Raw genomic sequence first — 19,184 nt, 5'->3', positions numbered from 1 at the left:
ATTTTGTAGTGGTTTGTTATACAGCAGTAGATAACCTGAAAGAGGAAAAGTAGGACAAATATCTTTGAGACTGTTCATAGAATGGCCTCATAAGCAATAGGGCATACAATTCTCAGTAAGTGGGGAATAAGTGCAACAAAATTACCAGCCTGGCATGTAGTTAGCTAGTTATTAGTGAAGGAGTTGCTCTTTCTGAAAAAAAGAGAAGGAAAAGAAGCAAAAAACAAAAAATACCAAACACAAACTAAGACATGATCATAAGAAAGTCAACTCTAGTCATATTAGTAGTAGTCAAAGGAACAATTAGATATATTTTAAAAATTTTTTATTGTTTAGTATAATACACACACAAAGCAAAGAAACAAAAAAGCAATAGTTTCAAAGCACTCTTCAAGAAGTGGTTACAGGATAGATCCCAGAGTCTGTCACGGGCTACCATACAATCTTCTCATATTTTTCCTTCTAGCTGCTCCAGAATATAGGAGGTGAGAGGGCTTAAACACCTTTTTATTATCACAATCGACTTCTTTTCCTCTTTTTTTTTTTTTTGTGAACAGTAACATATATACAAAAAAGCTATAAATTTCCAAGCACAGCACTACAATTAGTTGTAGAACATATTTCAGACTTTGACATGGTTTATAATTTCACAATTTTAGGCTTTTACTTCTAGCTGCTCTAAAATACTGGATACTAAAAGAGGTATCAATTTAATGATTCAGCATTCATATTCATTTGTTAAATACTATCTTCTATGTATAATTCCATCATCACCTTTCCATAAAGAAAGATCAAACCCATCTCGCATTGGGGTTATTTGGGCTATGGCAATTCTAAATTTTTTATATTGGAAGGATCTGTCACTAATATGGGGTACGGAGATGGTTTCAATTTCAGATAATTTCACTGTTTCCAAGAGAAAGAAAACAAATAAACAACACCTTCATCAAATAGGAGATCTAAACCTCCTCTTATCCCTTCCCCCATTATTTACCTCTGCTGTTGCTGTGGTAGTGCTGATGGTTTCCTTTTGAATACAGCTCATAGCATGCAATAGCAGTTTTCCCTCTGTACCCTGGACTTAAACACTCTTTATATGAGAATCATATCTTTGAAGTAATTCTCATAAAAACTCATTCATATTTCTAGTGTGAGTCAGTGAGACACATAGGTCTACACAACCCCTTTCAATCTCGCTCATCTTCAATATGGTAATTTTATTTCTACACCCACTAGAGAATCACCTTCATTCCTATCTATTCTTCTATACTGGAATTCAACCTCATTAGCTAATGGTTCACCCATCTCTAGCTTCTATGTATCTCTAAGTCCCCCGTATTCTGTAGTATAAGTCTTTGATCATACCTTTATAGTGGTCATAAAAGTGAAATCATACAGTATCTGTTCTTTTGTGTCTGGCTAATTTCACTCAGCATTATGTCCTCAAGGCTCATTCATCTTGTCATGTGGTTTAGGATGTCATTTCGTCTTATTGCTGCATAATATTTCACGTATGCATGTACCACATTTTGTTGATCCACTCGCCTGTTGATGGGCATTTGGTTTGTTTCCATCTTTTGGCAATTGTGAATAATGCTGCTATGAACATCGGTGTGCAAATGTCTGTTTGTGTCATTTTCAGCTCTTCTGGGTATATACCAAATAATATTGCTGGGTCATAGGGCCGCTCGATATTTAGTTTCCTAAGGAACCACCAAACAGTCTTCCATAGTGGCTGCACCATTGTACGTTCCCACCAGCAGTGCATAAGTGTCCCAGTTTCTCCACATCCTCTCCAATATTTATAGTTTCCTGATTGCTAAATAGCAGCCATTCTTATAGGTGTGAGGTGGTATCTCATTGTGATCTTGAGTTGCATTTCCTTTATAGCCAGTAAAGATGAGCATCTCTTCATGTACTTTTGAGCCATCTGGTTTTGCTCTTCAGAAAAATGCCTATTCATATCTTTAGCCCATTTTATAATTGGATTGTTTGTCTTTTGTTGTTGAGTTGTACGATTTCTTTGTATATACAGGAAATCAAACTTTTGTCTGATGTGTGATTTCCAAATATTTTCTCCCATTGAGTTGGCTGCCTCTTTACCTTTTTGACAAAGTCTTTTGAGATATAGAAGAATTTGAGTTTGAGGAGTTCCCATTTATTTATTTTTTCCTTTGCTGCTTGTGCTTTGGGTGTAAAGTTTAGGAAGCTACCTCCTATTACTAGGTCTTGAAGATGTTTCCCTACATTTTCTTCTAGAAGCTTTATGGTGCTAGTTCTTATATTTAGCTATTTGATCCACTTTGAGTTAATTTTTGTGTAGTGTGTAAGACAGGGGCTTTCTTTCATTCTCTTGGTTATTGTTATCCAGTTCTTCCATACCTAATTATTGAAAAGAAGATTTTGTTTCAGTTCAGAGGATAGATTTGGTGGTCTATTTCTGCACTCTCAATTCAATTCCATTGGTCAATGTTTCTGTCTTTGTGCCAGCACCATGCTGTTTTGACCACTATGGCTTTGTAATAGGTTTTCAAGTCAGGGAATGTTAATACTCCCACTTTGTTCTTCTTTTTTAGGAGGCTTCTAGCTATTCGGGGTCTCTTTCCCTTCCAGATGAATTTAGTAGTTAGCTCTTCTAAATCTTCAAAGTAGTTTTTGGAATTTTGATTGGTACTGTGTTGAATCTGTAGATCAATCTGGGGAGAACTGACATCTTATCTATATTTAGCCTTCCTATCCATGAGCAGGGAATGTCTTTCCACCTATTTAGATATCACAATTAGATATTTTATAAGATACTGTGGTTATTATTCACCAATCTCAAACAATGGTCATTGAGAATTTCATTTTCTCTCAATGTGAGCAGGACTTCTATTAGCAGCTATTTACTCCATAAGTAGGCACAGATTAATAATACCAATTCTTAAAACACATGCATATACATATACACAGATTTTAGAAGATATTTAAAAATAATAATTTAAATGAAACTACTTTGTGGCCAAGTTTGCTTGGTATGCCAAGAAAATAATCTGTGAAAGATACTGTTTTTGAATACCCCAAATTTTCCTAGTCTAAAATATTAATCTTAACACATCATATTTTCAATGTAGAAAGAATAAAGAAAAAAAAAACCCTGCAATGTGTACATTACAGATTTATTGTCCTACCCCTAGAGATAAATATTGGCAACCTTTTCATGATTTTTCCTTCCTGTCCTTTTCAAAGAATATATAAAAACAAAGCTGTACTCCATACTTATTTTTTATGCTGTGTGGTGGAGGGTCACATTTCATTCTTCTCCATGTGAATATCCCATTATCACAGTACCATTTGTTGATTTTTTTTTTTCAGTGCATGGGCAGGGAATCAAACCTGGATCTCCCACATGGCAGGTGTGAATTCTACCACTGAACTACCAATGCATCTCCTTTGTACCATTTGTACTATTTAAAAATGGAGCTCATATGCCATACAACATCTCATAACTTTCTTTTTGAACAACATGACCTTATGAGAATTTTCCTAAGTCATTAAAATTTTCCTTCAAAATATTACTAAACAGATAATTCTTAAAGGCTACATAACTATATGTATTTGTTATAATTGAGTTATAATCATCCCACTATTTTTTAACATTTAGGCCATTTCTAAATTTTTGCTATGATAAATAAAATTGTGATAAAAATCCTATATATTGGCCTTTGTTAATAGAACTACTGGGTAAAGGTAGTGGGCATTTCTTAATGATGTTTCACTGCTTTCCAGATGGCTGTAGCAAGTTACATGCTACCAGCAGTATAAAAGAGTTTCTTACTCAATAGCCCTCACTAGCATTATGTTTCTTAAAATCTAAGTTATATACTTTACAAAGTCAAAGATATGGAATAAAATACGTTTTTATAATTAATTTCTGATATTGAATTCAAACTAATAAAATTTAGTTAAAAGTTTGAGTTTCATTTGGGAACGAAAAAGTTTAAGTAAAAATTCTGATACCTACTTATATGGAAGAAATGACTGATAAATATTGGTTGAAAGGTTGCACTAATAAATGAATGAACTGAATGAAAGAATAAACAGCTTTAAAAGTCAGGATACCTGACTTCTAAGTCTAGTTCACTGTCTCTTACCCTAAGTAAATTAAAAACCCTTTTTCTAACTCATGTTCCAAATATCTACCATGGATACAATGGTAATATCTATTTCTACTTCACAAGCATATTAGAAGAATTAATAAGAAGGAAATATAACACAAGGTTTTAGAACATGCTCTCTAAAGCCAGACTGTCTAGTTTCAATTCCTGGATCTGTTACACTATTTGCTTTGTAACTTTGGGCAATTTGTTAACTTATGTGTCAGTTTTCTCACTTGTAACATGGGATATTAACATTTACCTGGTACAGTTTTGATGATTAAATGAGAAAATCTATGTAAAAGCAGTTAGAATTCTTTTGGGCACATAGTAAGTGCTCAGTAAACAATGTATTGAGTAAGATAATTATTAATATATATAAAATTTACACATACATAAAATATGATTTTTTGAAAAATCCACTTGACAGGTCATTTAAATCTCAGGCATTGTGAATTTAAAATCAACACACTTGAAAACATAAAGGTATACATTTTCTACTTTTCTTGAGAGGCTGAAAGAATTATGAGACAAAGTTTATTACAAATACAATATAATATCAACAAAATAACTTTCTTTTAAAGGAATACTCTTTCTGTGGTTCTTCACTTGACTGAACCATTTTCATCCATCAAGTCTTAGTTCAAACGTCCCTTCCTCAGATTACTCAAGCTTCTATCTATCCAAATTACCCTCAGTTAAAGCTTGTAGTTTTCATGCTCTATAATTTACTATCCTTGTTTATTTGTTACTGTCTGTCTTTGCCCACCAGAATGTAAACTCTATGAGGGAAGAAGCTTAGTTTGTCACTATGAATATACTTGGTTCAGACATAAATATGTGGCAAATGACTAAATCAATCAATGAGTAGATAACATAACAGATGGCTAGGTATTGAAAAAGCTGACATAAAGGCTACAAAGTTCTTCCGTTGAAGGGATGGTCTTCTGGATTAGCGTTTCTCAACTCTTTTGATTGTGACCCACAGTTAAAAACATATTTTATTTCAAGAGCCAATAAGTTCTCTCACACACACACACATAAATGAAACAAAAGTTCCACAAAGAAATAATAAGCGTACTATTTGTGATGAACTCTGATATTTTAGATTCCATTCCATTCTATTTCTTTTCATTAAAAATAGTTCACAACTCTGATATTTTAGATTCCATTCCATTCCATTCTATTCCTTTTCATTAAAAATAAAATGATTGTGAGGTCCTCTAAATTGATTTTATACCTCATTGTATCGGGCTTGAAGTCTTAAAAATGCTCAAGGTCAGAGGTTAATAACCTGATATCTGCAAACTCTTAAAAAGAATATGCAGTTTTATGTATACAAGAGTTTGATGGGGGGCGTTGCCACAGTTTTCATCAGATTTATAAAGAGGTTCATATCTCCCTAAATTTAAGGGCTTCTATTATTATATGTACATTATTATTTGTAAAGTACTACATAAAAACATGCATTAAAAAAGTAGTTTAAATAGGGATGGTAGTGAGATAATAGGAGAGATTACTGACTATGGAGTCTGATAAAGCTCAAGTTTAATTCCTGGATCATCATATACTGTCAGCAACCTTATACAAATTACGTTTTTAACTGTTAGCCTCAGGTTTATTTTCTGGAAAGCATCTTGAATCATATCTACTTCATGGGGTTAAGTAAAACAAAAATTGAATAAAATATCCATTATAGTGTCTGAACTATAGAGTAGATAATTAATAAATGGCAGGTCTCAGTACTATATTCTAATATTTCCACCTAAATTAACTTCCATGGAAAAAACACAATCTTAAACAGAGTACAACTGAAATTACACTATGTCTTAGGAATAACAACAATATGCTCCTTCTAGTATGAATTTATCAGTTCAATTAATGTACCCAGCACCCCCTATGCACAAAGTCTGAGGAAAAATAATTATTCAGAAAAAATACAAGTAAATCATTCCCCTTGCCCCATGACTGTAACAACAATCTATAGTTTTTTCAACCAATATTCTCACATCACTTAGCTGCCTGTTGTAGAGTGGTGTGGCTGTGCCGGTATTCTGCTTATTTCCTGCCTTTAAAGCTGCATCTCTTCTTGCTTGCTCAAGCAGAACTCTTGCTCTTTCTTTAAGTTCTTCTTGTCTGGATAACATTCGATGCTTAAAAGCAGAGATGTGGCATTAGAAGCAAATAAAAAAAAGTAATCTGTACTTGTAAACTAATTAATGATTAGACAATCTGTCAAAATAACAGAGGTCAGAAAGAAGATTGTAGCTTCATGAGCTTACCTACTGAAAATATTAATGCTGACCAGAAACTGTGGAAAGAATAAATAAATCTGGCATAAAACAAATATATCTTTACTACCTAAAGTCAGATTAAATTTAATAAAACTTTTATTAGAATATATTCTCATAAGGTATATGATCCATATGTATGTGATATGTACGTTTCTCAAATTTGCTAAACACAGTATTATATGAAAATCAAAGGTGTTTATAAAAGTTCAGTTTCATTTTTATAGTGTTATAGAATTGATAACATTTTACAAATTTTTATGTGAATAGATATAAATATCTGTGGCAATAATCCTTAAAATTCTTGACAATTTTTATAGGAAATTAAAAGCTATCATATTTTGGAAACAAATATAAAATTAGTTTCTTCTTTGCTTGCTCTCCTTACAAGAAAAATGATGAACCATCATTGGTGAGTATACTCCCAGAATAATTTAGAATTTTACAGTTCATTTTTAGGAGAAAAATAGGTATTGGTCACCAATGGAAATCAGTTCTTAAACGGTAGTATTAACCCAAACCACAAGTATCTATATCTTTTATAGTTCAAATTACTTTTTTTCTACTAAAGTAACTACTTCTGGCTTAAAGTGGATATTGCTATTACTGTGATATTTAGTTTCTTCCCTTTTATTGCAGTTTTGATTCCAATCATAAGTAATGGCCTTAGGGTCTTGGTCAAAGAAAAGGTAATAAACAGCACACCTATTACTTTATTTGGTATAATGTGCAGCTATCTTTCTAAAAAAAATTTAGTACATCACTTTTGATTCTTTTTCAGATCTTTATATTTTACTATAACTATTTTTTAAAACTTTTTCTGCAATCTTATACCAGGAAAGGTTTTCTTAAAGTATGCAATCCAGTGATTTTTAGCATATTCACAACATTACAACCATCACCACTCTCTAAGTCCAGAACATTTTCATCACCCAAGATTTTAAGATGATTTAAAAAAATTTTAATAGATACAAGTGAAATGTTTAAGTGACATTGACACATTCTTAGTTCATGTTGATAGGACATAATGGAATGGTATTGTAGTTGAACTGGTTAAAATATAAAAATTTTCTCAAAAACAAATAAAATAAATTTAATGAAAATTTTCTCAAAAACAAACAAAAATAAATTTAATGAACAGTAAATTTGCAGTCAAGACATCAGGCACTAATCCCTCTTCCACTAATTAATAAACAATATAACATTTAGCAGGGCACTAAAAAACTATGTTGCATTGCATTACATAGTGTTTGAGAATTTTGTTTGGGCTTTCAAATCTCAGTTACAATATTTAATTGTGGGCAGGTAACTCAGTTTCTCTAAGTATCAGTTTCATTTATAAATAAAATAAAAACGGACCAACTCTTATGAGGATATTGTAAAGATTAAGTGAAATGGATTGACACACTTGGTATTGGCACATGGTAAGCACTGCATAAATGCTACCTATTCCTCTTCTTTTTTTTATTTAACATGGGCAGGCTTCGGGAATCGAACCTGGGTCTCCAGCACAGCAGGCGAGAATTCTGCCACTGAGCCACTGGTGCACTGCCTTATTATTATTCTTTTAATTCCTCAATTTCCTTATCTTTGAAATGAGAGGACTTAGAGTAATTATTCTGAAAATCCCCACTAGCTCTAAATTCTATGATTCTACAGACACTTAGTGATCCCCCCAGCCAGGTACACAGTGAAAAACTGTGATTTAATCTTAAGAACACATAAATGCAATTCTTTTTCTGATTATAAATGCAATTCATATTTACTATAGAAAATTTAGACAATACATAAAAGGAAAAAGAAAAAGGAAAATAATTAATAATCCTGACACCCAGACATAATTACTGTAAAATTTTGCTTTTTTCCCCACTTAGTATTTTTGTTATGAGCATTTTTTCATGTCCTTAAGTATTTTAATAAAAACATGATTTTTAATTGACTACCTCATATTCTATTGTATGAATACATTACACTTAAATTTATCTTATTGGGTGTCTACAATTTTTCACTATCAAAAAGAGTGCCTTTATGACATCTTTATATGTAAACCTTTGTATACAATTCTGATTATCTTCTCAGGAAAAAATTCTCAGGAGGATCTAATGAGATATACATTTTTAATAGCCTTGATACAAAACATTGCTAACCTGCTTTAATTATTTTTTGCTGCAACTGTGGTAAAAATATTAAAAGATATTGTGAGCATAAAGTTTAGGGTCATAGACTTTGGAGTCAGAGAAGTTTGATTTTGTATTCTAACATCACAACACTTATAATGTAAACTTGGGCAACTCCATAAACCCCATTTCCCCATCCATAAAACAGGATTCAACCATGTACCTCATGGAGTTGAAAAGTTTAGGAGAGATATATGTAAGATAGATAAAGGCCATCACATGTATTAAGCACTCAAAAGGGCAACATTATGACTGTTAAGGCTATTTAGCCATATTAAGTTATCTAACTTCCTCTAATCAAATATCACCATTATTTTATGAACTCTGAAGAAAGAACAAACACTGCCAATTAAACTCTGACATACTATATAAGTAACATTTTGATTTCAGAGAAGTTGAAATGTAAAAAGATATAGAACTGATGAAATACAGTGTATAAAATAGAAAGTTAGATTTTTATTTGTCCAATATCTAGCTGCTGAATGCAATCAAAAAACCCCTCAAGTAAAAAACAACAACCAAAAAACCCATCGGGTACCATCACTGATATTACAGCTTTTGGTGTCAGACATTACTTTTGCCAATCTGTTAACAAAAAACCTTTAAATTTACTGTAAGCAAAATTCTGACCAATAAGCAAATGGCCATTGAATGAGTGTATATGGTGCTGTAAATAAATGGCGCTTCTATCATCCAGTGGATTTAATTGTCCATTATTTAAACCACCTGCATAGAATTACAGCATGATAGTTTTAAAGTTAAAAGGGCTCTTACAGATCATTTAATTCAACATTGGTGTATAATACTTAGAGAGGCCAAATGGCTAGCTAACATGTCACACTGCTAATTATTGGCAGAACTAAAATGAGAATCCAGGTTTAATGATTACCAATCCAGATTATTTTAAATTTTTAATCATTAAGCATCATTTTCTAGATTTAAGCTCATTTGTCTTAAAAATTTTGTATATAAAAAAATATGTATTGATATTAGAATTTAGGCTCATCAAATTCCGCAGTTTTTAAGTTTATTGATTATATAATATGTATGGACACTATAATGTCCTAAAAGCTTTCAGAAAATCTTAGGTTCTTAGGACTTTTTGAGATTTTTGATAAAAAGAACAGGTCCTTATTTTGATAGCTACTGTATTTCTTTTATTCTAAGACACACATTTTTTCTTATTTTAACACCTCTGAATATTAGAATTGATGGCATCTTACAATCTCTGCTACCCAGATGGCCATCAAAACATAGTTGTAGTCTCCTGCATATGCATAGGCTTGGGATTCCTGGTAGCATGACTGTAATCTCTTGATTCAATCAACAACCACTTGAGGGCTATATGAGAGAGGAAAATGACTTCAGGTTATTCTCTGAAATTTTTCAGTTGGGATCTCCTGGTAAGGTTAAGAAAGTGGCATTATCAATGAGTGTTACTGACTTGGAAGAAAACCCCCAGCAACCTTTCAAGGAATGCTGTAATACAGAACTTCTCAAACTTTTTGGTCTCAGAATCATTTTACATGTTAAAAAATTATTGAGGATCCCAAAGAGCTTTTGCTTATGTGGGTTATATTTACCAATATTTGTCATTTTGGACTTTAAAACTGAGAAACTTTAAATGTATTTATTTATTTCTTTAGAAATAACCATAATAAAACACTAGATGTTCACATAATGAAAAGTAACTTTTTATAATTTAGAAATTTAATAAATTTTATAAATTAGAAATTCATCTATGATAAGAATTCATGTGTAATTGTTTTACAGGCAGATTTTTCTTTCTTAGTGGTACAAAAAATATTGGTATGCATTATAAGTAAATGGAGTCAATTAAAACTAGTAAATAAGGGAGTGGTCAAGACTGACCCATACTTACCTCATCTGGAAAAGTCTGAATGCTACTAGAATTTTTAATCACAAATAATGATGGCATTGAAAATACCAATTTTGATACAACTAAAATATTTGAGGAAAATGCTATAAGGGGGAAATATTTAATTTGGCATTATATCTTTTTTGAATGATGTTCTTATTACATGGAATACTGGAATATCTGACTTATTCTTACAATAAAATATTCTGCTTTTTTACAGGTTAAATAATATTTTGATTTGAAAAATTGACAAGTTTTAATCCTTCAATCTTGAAACTGGGATTGATTTGTATGCTTGCAATATAATATCATAAACTTTAAATGGAAGTAGGAGTACTTGAGATTTTTCTATGATGGGAAATTATACTTCACCTTTAATCATTTGTATTACATAATACAAGTATTCTATGAATATAAAAAGAGTCAGAGACACAGAATAACTGTTCAGTAAATGTATGACATTCTTCGTTCTAACTCACTCACCTGGACCGTTTTTGTGGATGTATGATTTAAAGTGGTTCTGTCAGCATCTGGATCAGACTCCATCTGTTTCAGGGAACCAAGTTTTTTCTTTCCAGGGTCTGCATCTCTATTATATGGGTATCCAAATTTAGCAGTGGGAGATAAACTTGTCTTTTTGATAGGTGATTCAGGATCTGATCTGCATTCCAACGGTGTGGAATTTTCCAATTTTTCTTGGTCCAAGTCAGTAGTAATGTCTATAGTCTGAAGCTTTTGCTCATCTGTTTCCTCACAAATAAAGGGTGGTGACACATCCTTCTTCTGATCACTAACATATAAGTCACTTAATTCTAAAGTCTCAGCTTTCAATAGTCTCTTCTTGCCTAACAAAACCTGTGCTTGGGCAGTATCTGCACTGGGGTATATTCCAGGATCGTCGGATCCTGAAGTTCTTCCAGAGCTCTGCTGGGACTTCTGGGGCTCCGTGTCACTTTTAGTCCTGCGACAGTAAGGGGAGGCTGTACTTGGACTAAGGTGATCATCGGGAGTCTGATGCTCACTCTCTGACTCTCCAACCCCACTATCATTTACAAACACAGAGTCGTCCTGAGATAAGAAGTCTACTGCTCCACTGGTAGGCTGCTGCAGTTCAGGCTCCCGCTTCAGTTCACTAAGCTCTGCATAGAATTTTTCCTGATCAACAGAACTGTTTGTATCTGTTTCATAGTTCCCAACTTTATATGTGCTTTTACTGCTGTTTTCCTCTATTTGAACAACATTTAATTCTTGGCCACTGAAATGTGCCCTTATTTGATAGAGATAAGTCATAACAGTCAGTTTGTCAGGAATTGCTAATAAAACCATATCAGAGGGTTCCAATAACCGGGAAATTCCTATGCTGGCAAATCCATCGTATGCCTTCAAAGGAAGGAAGACAAAAGATATATTTAATAGTTCAGACAATCCACACATTTTTAAAACAGCAAAATTTTAATGGATTTTTTCTTGTTGTTGGAGGGTGCATCATGTTACTGACGTTAGGCCACACATGAAAAGAACATAATTCTGTAAGTTAGAAATTTATTAAGGTGAAGTAGAAAAAAATTACCTCACATATGAAATGCTCTTTTCCAATAAAGAAAATAAGCAAAAATGAGTGTTAAATTAAAACAAAAAAATCTTAGAATGAAATTTAAGGTAGAGTAACATTAGACTAATCCATGGCAGGCTTTATTACTCCTGATCAACCTCTCTTTTCCATGGTGATGTAATCATAGTGATTTGTGAAGGAAAAGTACAGCCAGATAACCCCAAAAGAACTAACACCTAGATTACCTGATATAAAATTCAAGTAAATACTATTTAAGTTCAGAAACATTTTTAAATGCCCAATTAAAGTTGATTTTCAAATGAGAAGAGTGACTTCATTTTCACTTCTTCCATTTTGGAAAGAATGAAATGTTTTGAGTATTGCAAACAAGTTGAGAATGTAAGGCTGCATTGTATTATTTTTGTTAGTCTTTAAAGACGGTGGCACATCAGGTTTTTCTAGTTTTGAAGAATCAAAGCTGTTTCTCAATTTACAATTAATTATTACTATCCTGAACTAACCTTTGAAAACAGGATTGTGTTGCTAGGAAGCATTAAAAGTATGGCTAGAGGTTTGTATATACTCTTAGAGAAAGTAGTAACTCTCTAGTTATATTCTTGCTTTGGGATATAAATTGTCTATTCTTTATAATAGCCTAGATTTAAGATCATAACTCAAACTTTTTCTTAAAAGAAATGCTAGGAAATTACATAACAATTCAGAAGGAATCAGTGTTTAGGACTTTTCCTTTGAAATTAATCTTTGTCCCATATTCTTCCTGTAGTTTAATAAATGTTGTGGAATAAGTAAGAAAGAAATGAAAAATAAATTGCGATATTAAAACCTCTTCAATTTTCACAGCACTATGCTTTATAATATTGGTACCTCAAAATATTTGCTAGAGAGAAAGGCTCAGTTGGTGTGCATGTATAGGCTTGTTTGTTGTTTTACATGTTTTAGGAAAATTAAAGTCATTTTCCTCCTTGTGTGTCTTGACAACTTGATTGACACACATCAATTGCAGACCATCATGAAAAGCACCACAGGCAGTATTCTAAACATTTCCCAATTATCTAAAACACTGAAATATTGGTTAAGATCAGATGTCACAGGTAAATAATTTTTTTTTTATTCAGCACTTTAACAGACCTAAGAAAATGATTAGCTTCCTTGTGGGGAAACTCCTGCTGGTGTTTTGCTTCATGCAGCAATTCATTTTACGCATACTATGCACTAAAAAATATTTAAAAACAAAGCTTCTTGTATGCAAGGTCAAAGCTTTTTATAAAGGAATTTTCCTATAGGTTAATCTCTTCTGCTATCATCAATTACCTATTGTCTTTTTAGCTGTTTATATGTAGAGGAAAAAAGAGGTCTTTCAAAGAAAACTATCTTACTCATTCCTCCACATTATTTTAATTGGTAAGGAGGAGTCACTGTCCAGCATGTTAAGCATTTGCATGGAACTTAAGGCAGAACCATTGTTCCTTGTGTTGTTTTTAGTCCAATCAAGGGCACAGGAGGTTATCAGGAAGAACTGTGTGAAACCAGAAATAAATCTGCAGGTAGGAACTGAGTACTGATAACTACTCAGTGAAGATATCAGGCAGGAGGCTTTCAAAGTGATGAAAAGGAAAAGCTATATATACAACAACAATTATTTATCAAATAGTGCAATGAATAAGATCATTTAAATTAAAATCCTTTCAAAGAGCCATGATTATCTGGTCTGGAAGATTTAATTGAGGAAAAATTTAATGGAAAAAAAATAAATTAAAAAATTTAATATTTTTCTCTACGTAAATGCAAGGTATGATCAAGTAAAAAAATACTGTAAAGGAAGCTGTCTTAAGCCCTAGTGAGTTATCCCATATTCTTTAAAAATACACAACTGGGTAAAAAGACAATGTTCCCCTTTCAAAATTTTAAACAGTAAGTTGAAAGCCCCACTTTATAAAAATTATGATGGTCTGTTCTAATAATGCTTATACTTGCATTTAAATTAATTTGGTATTTTATTCAAACGTATAAAATATAGGTAAATAACTGTCAAATGTAAAGATATAGTTTACTTTATATATAGTTTACTTTAATTGATGAAAAAGAAGGCATTTCACTTTGACAGGCACGCATTCCAAAATCATGTAAGAAATAATTTATGAGCATAATTTACTTTGTAGCATGAACACTAGAAAGGTGAGTTCTATGAAGAAAATTATTCTATGAAGAAAATTATTCTTATTTTTCATGATTACCTTTTTTTTTGGTGGCATATTTCAATAAAAAAATCGGTAATCTTTAATTTAAGACCAGCATCATGTATTTGCGATGAAACAAGAAATTTTTAAATGGCAATGCAAATTTTTGGTTTTAGAGAGTAATAAAAGTAAAAATAGTTTTAATTTAGACTCCTGTCTGTTACTTGCACGTCTCTCAATGTTACCTTTATATACCTTTTATCACTGGTGTTTATAAATATGTAAGTTAAAGTAGATTAAAAACTTTGGCCTACAAAGAGGTTTTTTGTCCATGAACCCACTGACGTTCTGTTGGAAACTATAGGCTCTTTCTCAGAACAGTGTTTTAAATGTATAGAATATATTGGATTACAAAATAATCTGACTATATTGAAAAATACAACTATCAAAATATTAATACAATCAATTCAGGAAACAATGTATGGACTTTTTATGACTGTATTAACTAATGTAATTTTGAAGAAGTGATGAGCTTAAAAAGTACCTCGCTATCTGCAACAACTATAGTATGATATGAAAATATCTGTGATTTCTAAAAGTGACAGGCTCAGACAGCCAATACTACAGTGGTTTGCTGCCTATATTTGTAAGTGAAATAAATGCTAAATTTCAGCAAAAGAATTGTGAAAATAAAAATGTTATTTCTTTCCCATCCATGTTCAAGGACCAGTTGAATTCAATCAACAGATCCCAGGTTAAGAACTCCTGAAGACAACAAAAAATTCCATTAATTTTTCTTGAGGACATCAATCCAAAGCAAAAAAAAAAAAAGGAGTAACTATAGTATGCAAAATTAGGTGTTTCCCTTCTTTTACATGTTGAGGTGCACATAGAAAATTATAATATTGTACCATGCACTGGGGTAAACAAATACATCAGCTTGCAGCTTATCTGAGCCCAGCTGAGCCCTACCCTGAAGACTGAAAGGATCAATATCTCCTCAGTCCAAAACACTAATTGGGAAGCTCTAATCTAAGTATATTAATTATGTAGAAAAAAAAAGTATAGTTCACCAGAAAATGAAAGAACCAATGTTCATAATCTTTTTTCCTTCTAGGAATGTAAAATCTTGTGCATCCTTTTTTTGGATACCTATTAAGCTTCTCTCTCTTCCTATCTTCCCACCCTCACCCCCCAAGAGACTTTTAACGAAAGTCAGATAATAGTTTGGGCAGCAGTTTTTTAAAAACTAAATCTTGGAATAAAATAAATTTGCTTTAACAAATATTTAACAATCAGTGAAGCTCATACTTATAATCTGATGCCAGCTTGGCATTTGTGAGCTTTAAAGACCATAACAAATTATGCATCCTATTTGAACTGAAGGAGGTCTACTGTGAACTACAGTTGTGACCTCACAGAACAACCTCACTTTTCCCAAATTAATAAAAACCTACAGAGAAACCAAAATTGAAACTATGTACTTTTCTCCCTTGACAATTCTTACCTTTTTGTTGTTCTCTTTAATATCTTGTGGATTCAGAGACTTGTAGTCACTGAGGGAGAAAATGTTACAGTGGGTATATACCATATTTCATAAAAACAAGCTGTTCTTAAAAGAAGCTGAATCTAAAAATTTGACATTCAATAATAGCAAAGACTAATAGCAATTTCATAGCAATGCAATCAACAAAACTAATAGTGTGGAAAATTAAGGAAATAAATAAATAAATAAAACCAGTGATTACATGTTTCATTGCCTGAAGTTTTCCATCTACAACAGTGGTTAAGGCAGGGAACCAGAGATTATCTTTGACAACCAAATTTGCTGAGATAATTCTTTGATGCCAATGTACAAAGAGCTACAGGCTTGTCTCATCTCATTTTAACACTGACACTATTTTCATAATAATCTGAAATCAGTTCTCTGTATGAGATTTAAGGAGAAAAATCATTTTTAAAAAAGAGAAAAGATTGTTTTTAGGTATCAAGATGGAAGAACTTTTCTTTCTGACATACATTTGTTCTTTCAAAAAGTAGTAGTTATTAGTAATGAAAAAGAAATATAAAGCCAAATATTTCAGAACTTGGGCTAATAATAATTTATTATTTTAAAGATTTCTATTATTACAAAATATTTGTAGGGAATGTAAAATGTTTCCACTTACATTAAATCTGGTCTAAAGTGGTGTAATATGGCACAAAAAGATAAACCATTTCTCCATGATGTAGTAAAATTGGTGATTTTCACTCCACGGTAGTTTTTCGTAACTTCTTTGCACCACACAAGCAACGACTGACTAGCATTTGGCTTCCTCCCCAAAACAGGACTTGGTATAGGACTTGGCTAGAAAAGAAGGAAAACAGCAAAACATTAAAAGAATTTAATGGAAAATGAAAATTAACATTAATTGACCTAATTAGAGCATCTGAACTCTTTGATGTCAGTTTAGGTCCTTCAAAACTGTCAACTCACAACTGTAACCTGCAACTGGGAGACATGAATCTTAAGTTATTATCTTCAGTTTTAGCCCGTGGCATATGCCTGACAAGAATGTAAGATTTTAAACTTATACATAAGAATAAGCCAACAGCTATACTGATGGAAACATCATGTTAAAGTATTTAAATACTAAAGGCTGAATATCTGTGTAACTCACGCTGCAAAAATTTCCCCAATGCAATCATATACAAATATAGATTAGATTTAAAATAATGTATTTTGAAATTTAACTGTAGCACAAATAGTAGTAGAAAGACTAAAAGCATATAAGGTTTTAAATATGGTAATCATATAAGTATTTTAAATAAACAGAACAATGATAATCTTGTTCATACATCTGTCTGATATAAATTTAATGAAGTCAAAACAGTTTTAGAATTATTAGCAACAGTCAGCCACTAATAGCAACAGCACACAATATCTAATTTGGATTTGCTCAAAACACCTTCTAGTTATAGAGAGCTACTTTGAATACTTCAATTTGTGTGTATTAAAGCCTGTCATACACCTGTTTTTTTCCTGTTCATTGTTCATAAAATAACGATAACAAAAAAAACTAAGACCATATGTAATAGGAGTTTTAGTCTAAACTTATATTATTCCTAAAACCATGTCATTTTCTTTTACTGAATAGAACCCCATTTTGCAACGGTAACTTCTAGGTTGATATAATTAAAAGCTATAAAGAAAACCAATAAATGTCTCTGGACTTCAAATCTCATTATCAATTAAAAGTGCTGGCTATTATTAATAAAACCTAGACACAAAACAGCGGCTCTCTAAAATAACTTAAAAGAGAAGAATTATTTACCCCTAATATTTAAGTTTAACAAACAGACCATTCTTACTAAACCACTTATATGAGAAAGACCAATGATGCCCCCACTTGACAAAAGCATGTTAGTGCCAAACAATTAAAATAATCAAAAGCACATAATTATGATTTATGCATTCACTGCTTGCTCAGAACGACTAAGAAACACCAAGGATGCAATTTCTCATTTTTATTAATTGTAAAATTAAAAAATTGTTATGTAAACAACCATGAATCTAACAAAGTGCTGTTTTTTTTAACTGATTACTGTAGAAGTCAATGCTGAAGAATCCACAGATAATAAAAATCAACTAATTTGGATCACTTTTATTTAAATAGGAAGAAGTAGAAATGATATCCCCAATATAGTAAGTTTACCTTAGAATAAATAATAGTTCTCTTTTCTCTCTCTTTTTTTCCCGTGGTTGAGCCAAGTTATTTAGTATTTGAAAGAATAAATTATGGAATCTTGATCCACCACAAGGTTAATTATAAGGGAGGGAAGGGCCATAGCATAAAATGATTCCCTAATAACTATAGGGGGGAGTGAGACCTATTTCCATTTTCAGTAAAATTGATCACTGTTGTCAAGAGAGATGATAATCAGAGAATAATAATACAGTTAGGTATGTATATGCTAAAGGGAGAAAGTTTCCATCTAAAAGAGTGGTTAAGGCAGGGGACCAGAGACTATCTTTGACAAGGTTTGAGTCAGAGATGGTGTGATTACAACAGAGAGCTTGAAGCCATGAATTCTGGACAAAATTGGATTTTATCTGGACAATCCTGCAAAATTTTAATTTCTTTAATTTTCCACAATCCTAAGAACTAGGACTTTCCAGCTCTGCCTTTATTCCTTGTCCCCCAAAGTAAGCACTTAAGCTTTATTTTGCTTTTCTTAACTATTTATGGGAAAACAACAGTGAGAACAAAAATAATGAACACGGAGAAATCATAAAGCTAACTAAAAATTGTGCAATACAACAGCAGCAGTTCTTGTTCAAAAATTTCTGACTCCCTTGGAAAATATAAATGAAAAAGAAGTAAAAAACAAAAGTTAGAGGTAAGCAGTTTAAATATTAAAACAGGGGTATACTAGCCCTGTGATTTTAGTTACATCAAGACATTAATTTAAAATACCTTTCTGCTTAAATTGAGGAAAACTTCTCATCAAGAAAAAAAATTAAAGAAATGCTAGTTGAGATGATTCATAAATATGGCTATAAGGGGTAACCGTGATGTACAAAGAACCCACATTTGGCAAACACTGGCTTAGTCACTTTGGATGAATGAAACTAGGCTTTCGTTTTTTGTTTTTTTATTTTATATGGGCAAGCTCTGGGAATCAAATCCAGGTCTCCGGATCGGCAGGCGAGAATTCTTGCCACCGAGTCATTGTTGCACTGCCCGTGAAATTAAGTTTTAATATGTCAGGTAATAATTCTTTTAATGACCAATTTAATATGTGTAAAAACAATTATTATTAAATATGTTTTCAACTAGTGGTCCATTGTGACTTTTATATTCCTCTAGTTACAACTTAGAAGTGGAGCAGAGAGTGGTCTGGGGATGAGTTCAGAGGATCACTGAACTGGGCACAAACACTTTGTTTTTTTAGATTTTCTATTACCTGA

General features: G+C 32.0%; 1 protein-coding gene across 19 annotated transcripts in view; it reads right to left on the bottom strand.

Annotated features, from left to right (window-relative positions):
• The window catches only part of EHBP1 (EH domain binding protein 1), a 559,717-nt gene that overhangs the window by 89,597 nt on the left and 450,936 nt on the right, over window positions 1-19,184 (bottom strand). For all 19 annotated transcript variants that reach the window (XM_077134347.1, XM_077134350.1, XM_077134348.1 and 16 more), the window contains 4 exons: window positions 16,402-16,580; window positions 15,741-15,789; window positions 10,967-11,863; window positions 6,146-6,289 (listed from right to left, as the gene is read on the bottom strand). In XM_077134347.1, coding sequence (XP_076990462.1) covers window positions 6,146-6,289; window positions 10,967-11,863; window positions 15,741-15,789; window positions 16,402-16,580 — 1,269 coding nt within the window. The remainder of the gene's footprint in view (window positions 1-6,145; window positions 6,290-10,966; window positions 11,864-15,740; window positions 15,790-16,401; window positions 16,581-19,184) is intronic.

This window comes from Tamandua tetradactyla, chromosome 17 (genome assembly GCF_023851605.1).
Source record: "Tamandua tetradactyla isolate mTamTet1 chromosome 17, mTamTet1.pri, whole genome shotgun sequence".
Lineage (NCBI taxonomy): Eukaryota > Metazoa > Chordata > Mammalia > Pilosa > Myrmecophagidae > Tamandua > Tamandua tetradactyla.
The sequence above is the reverse complement of the archived record's forward strand: the minus strand, read 5'-3'. Positions and strand labels throughout refer to the sequence as shown.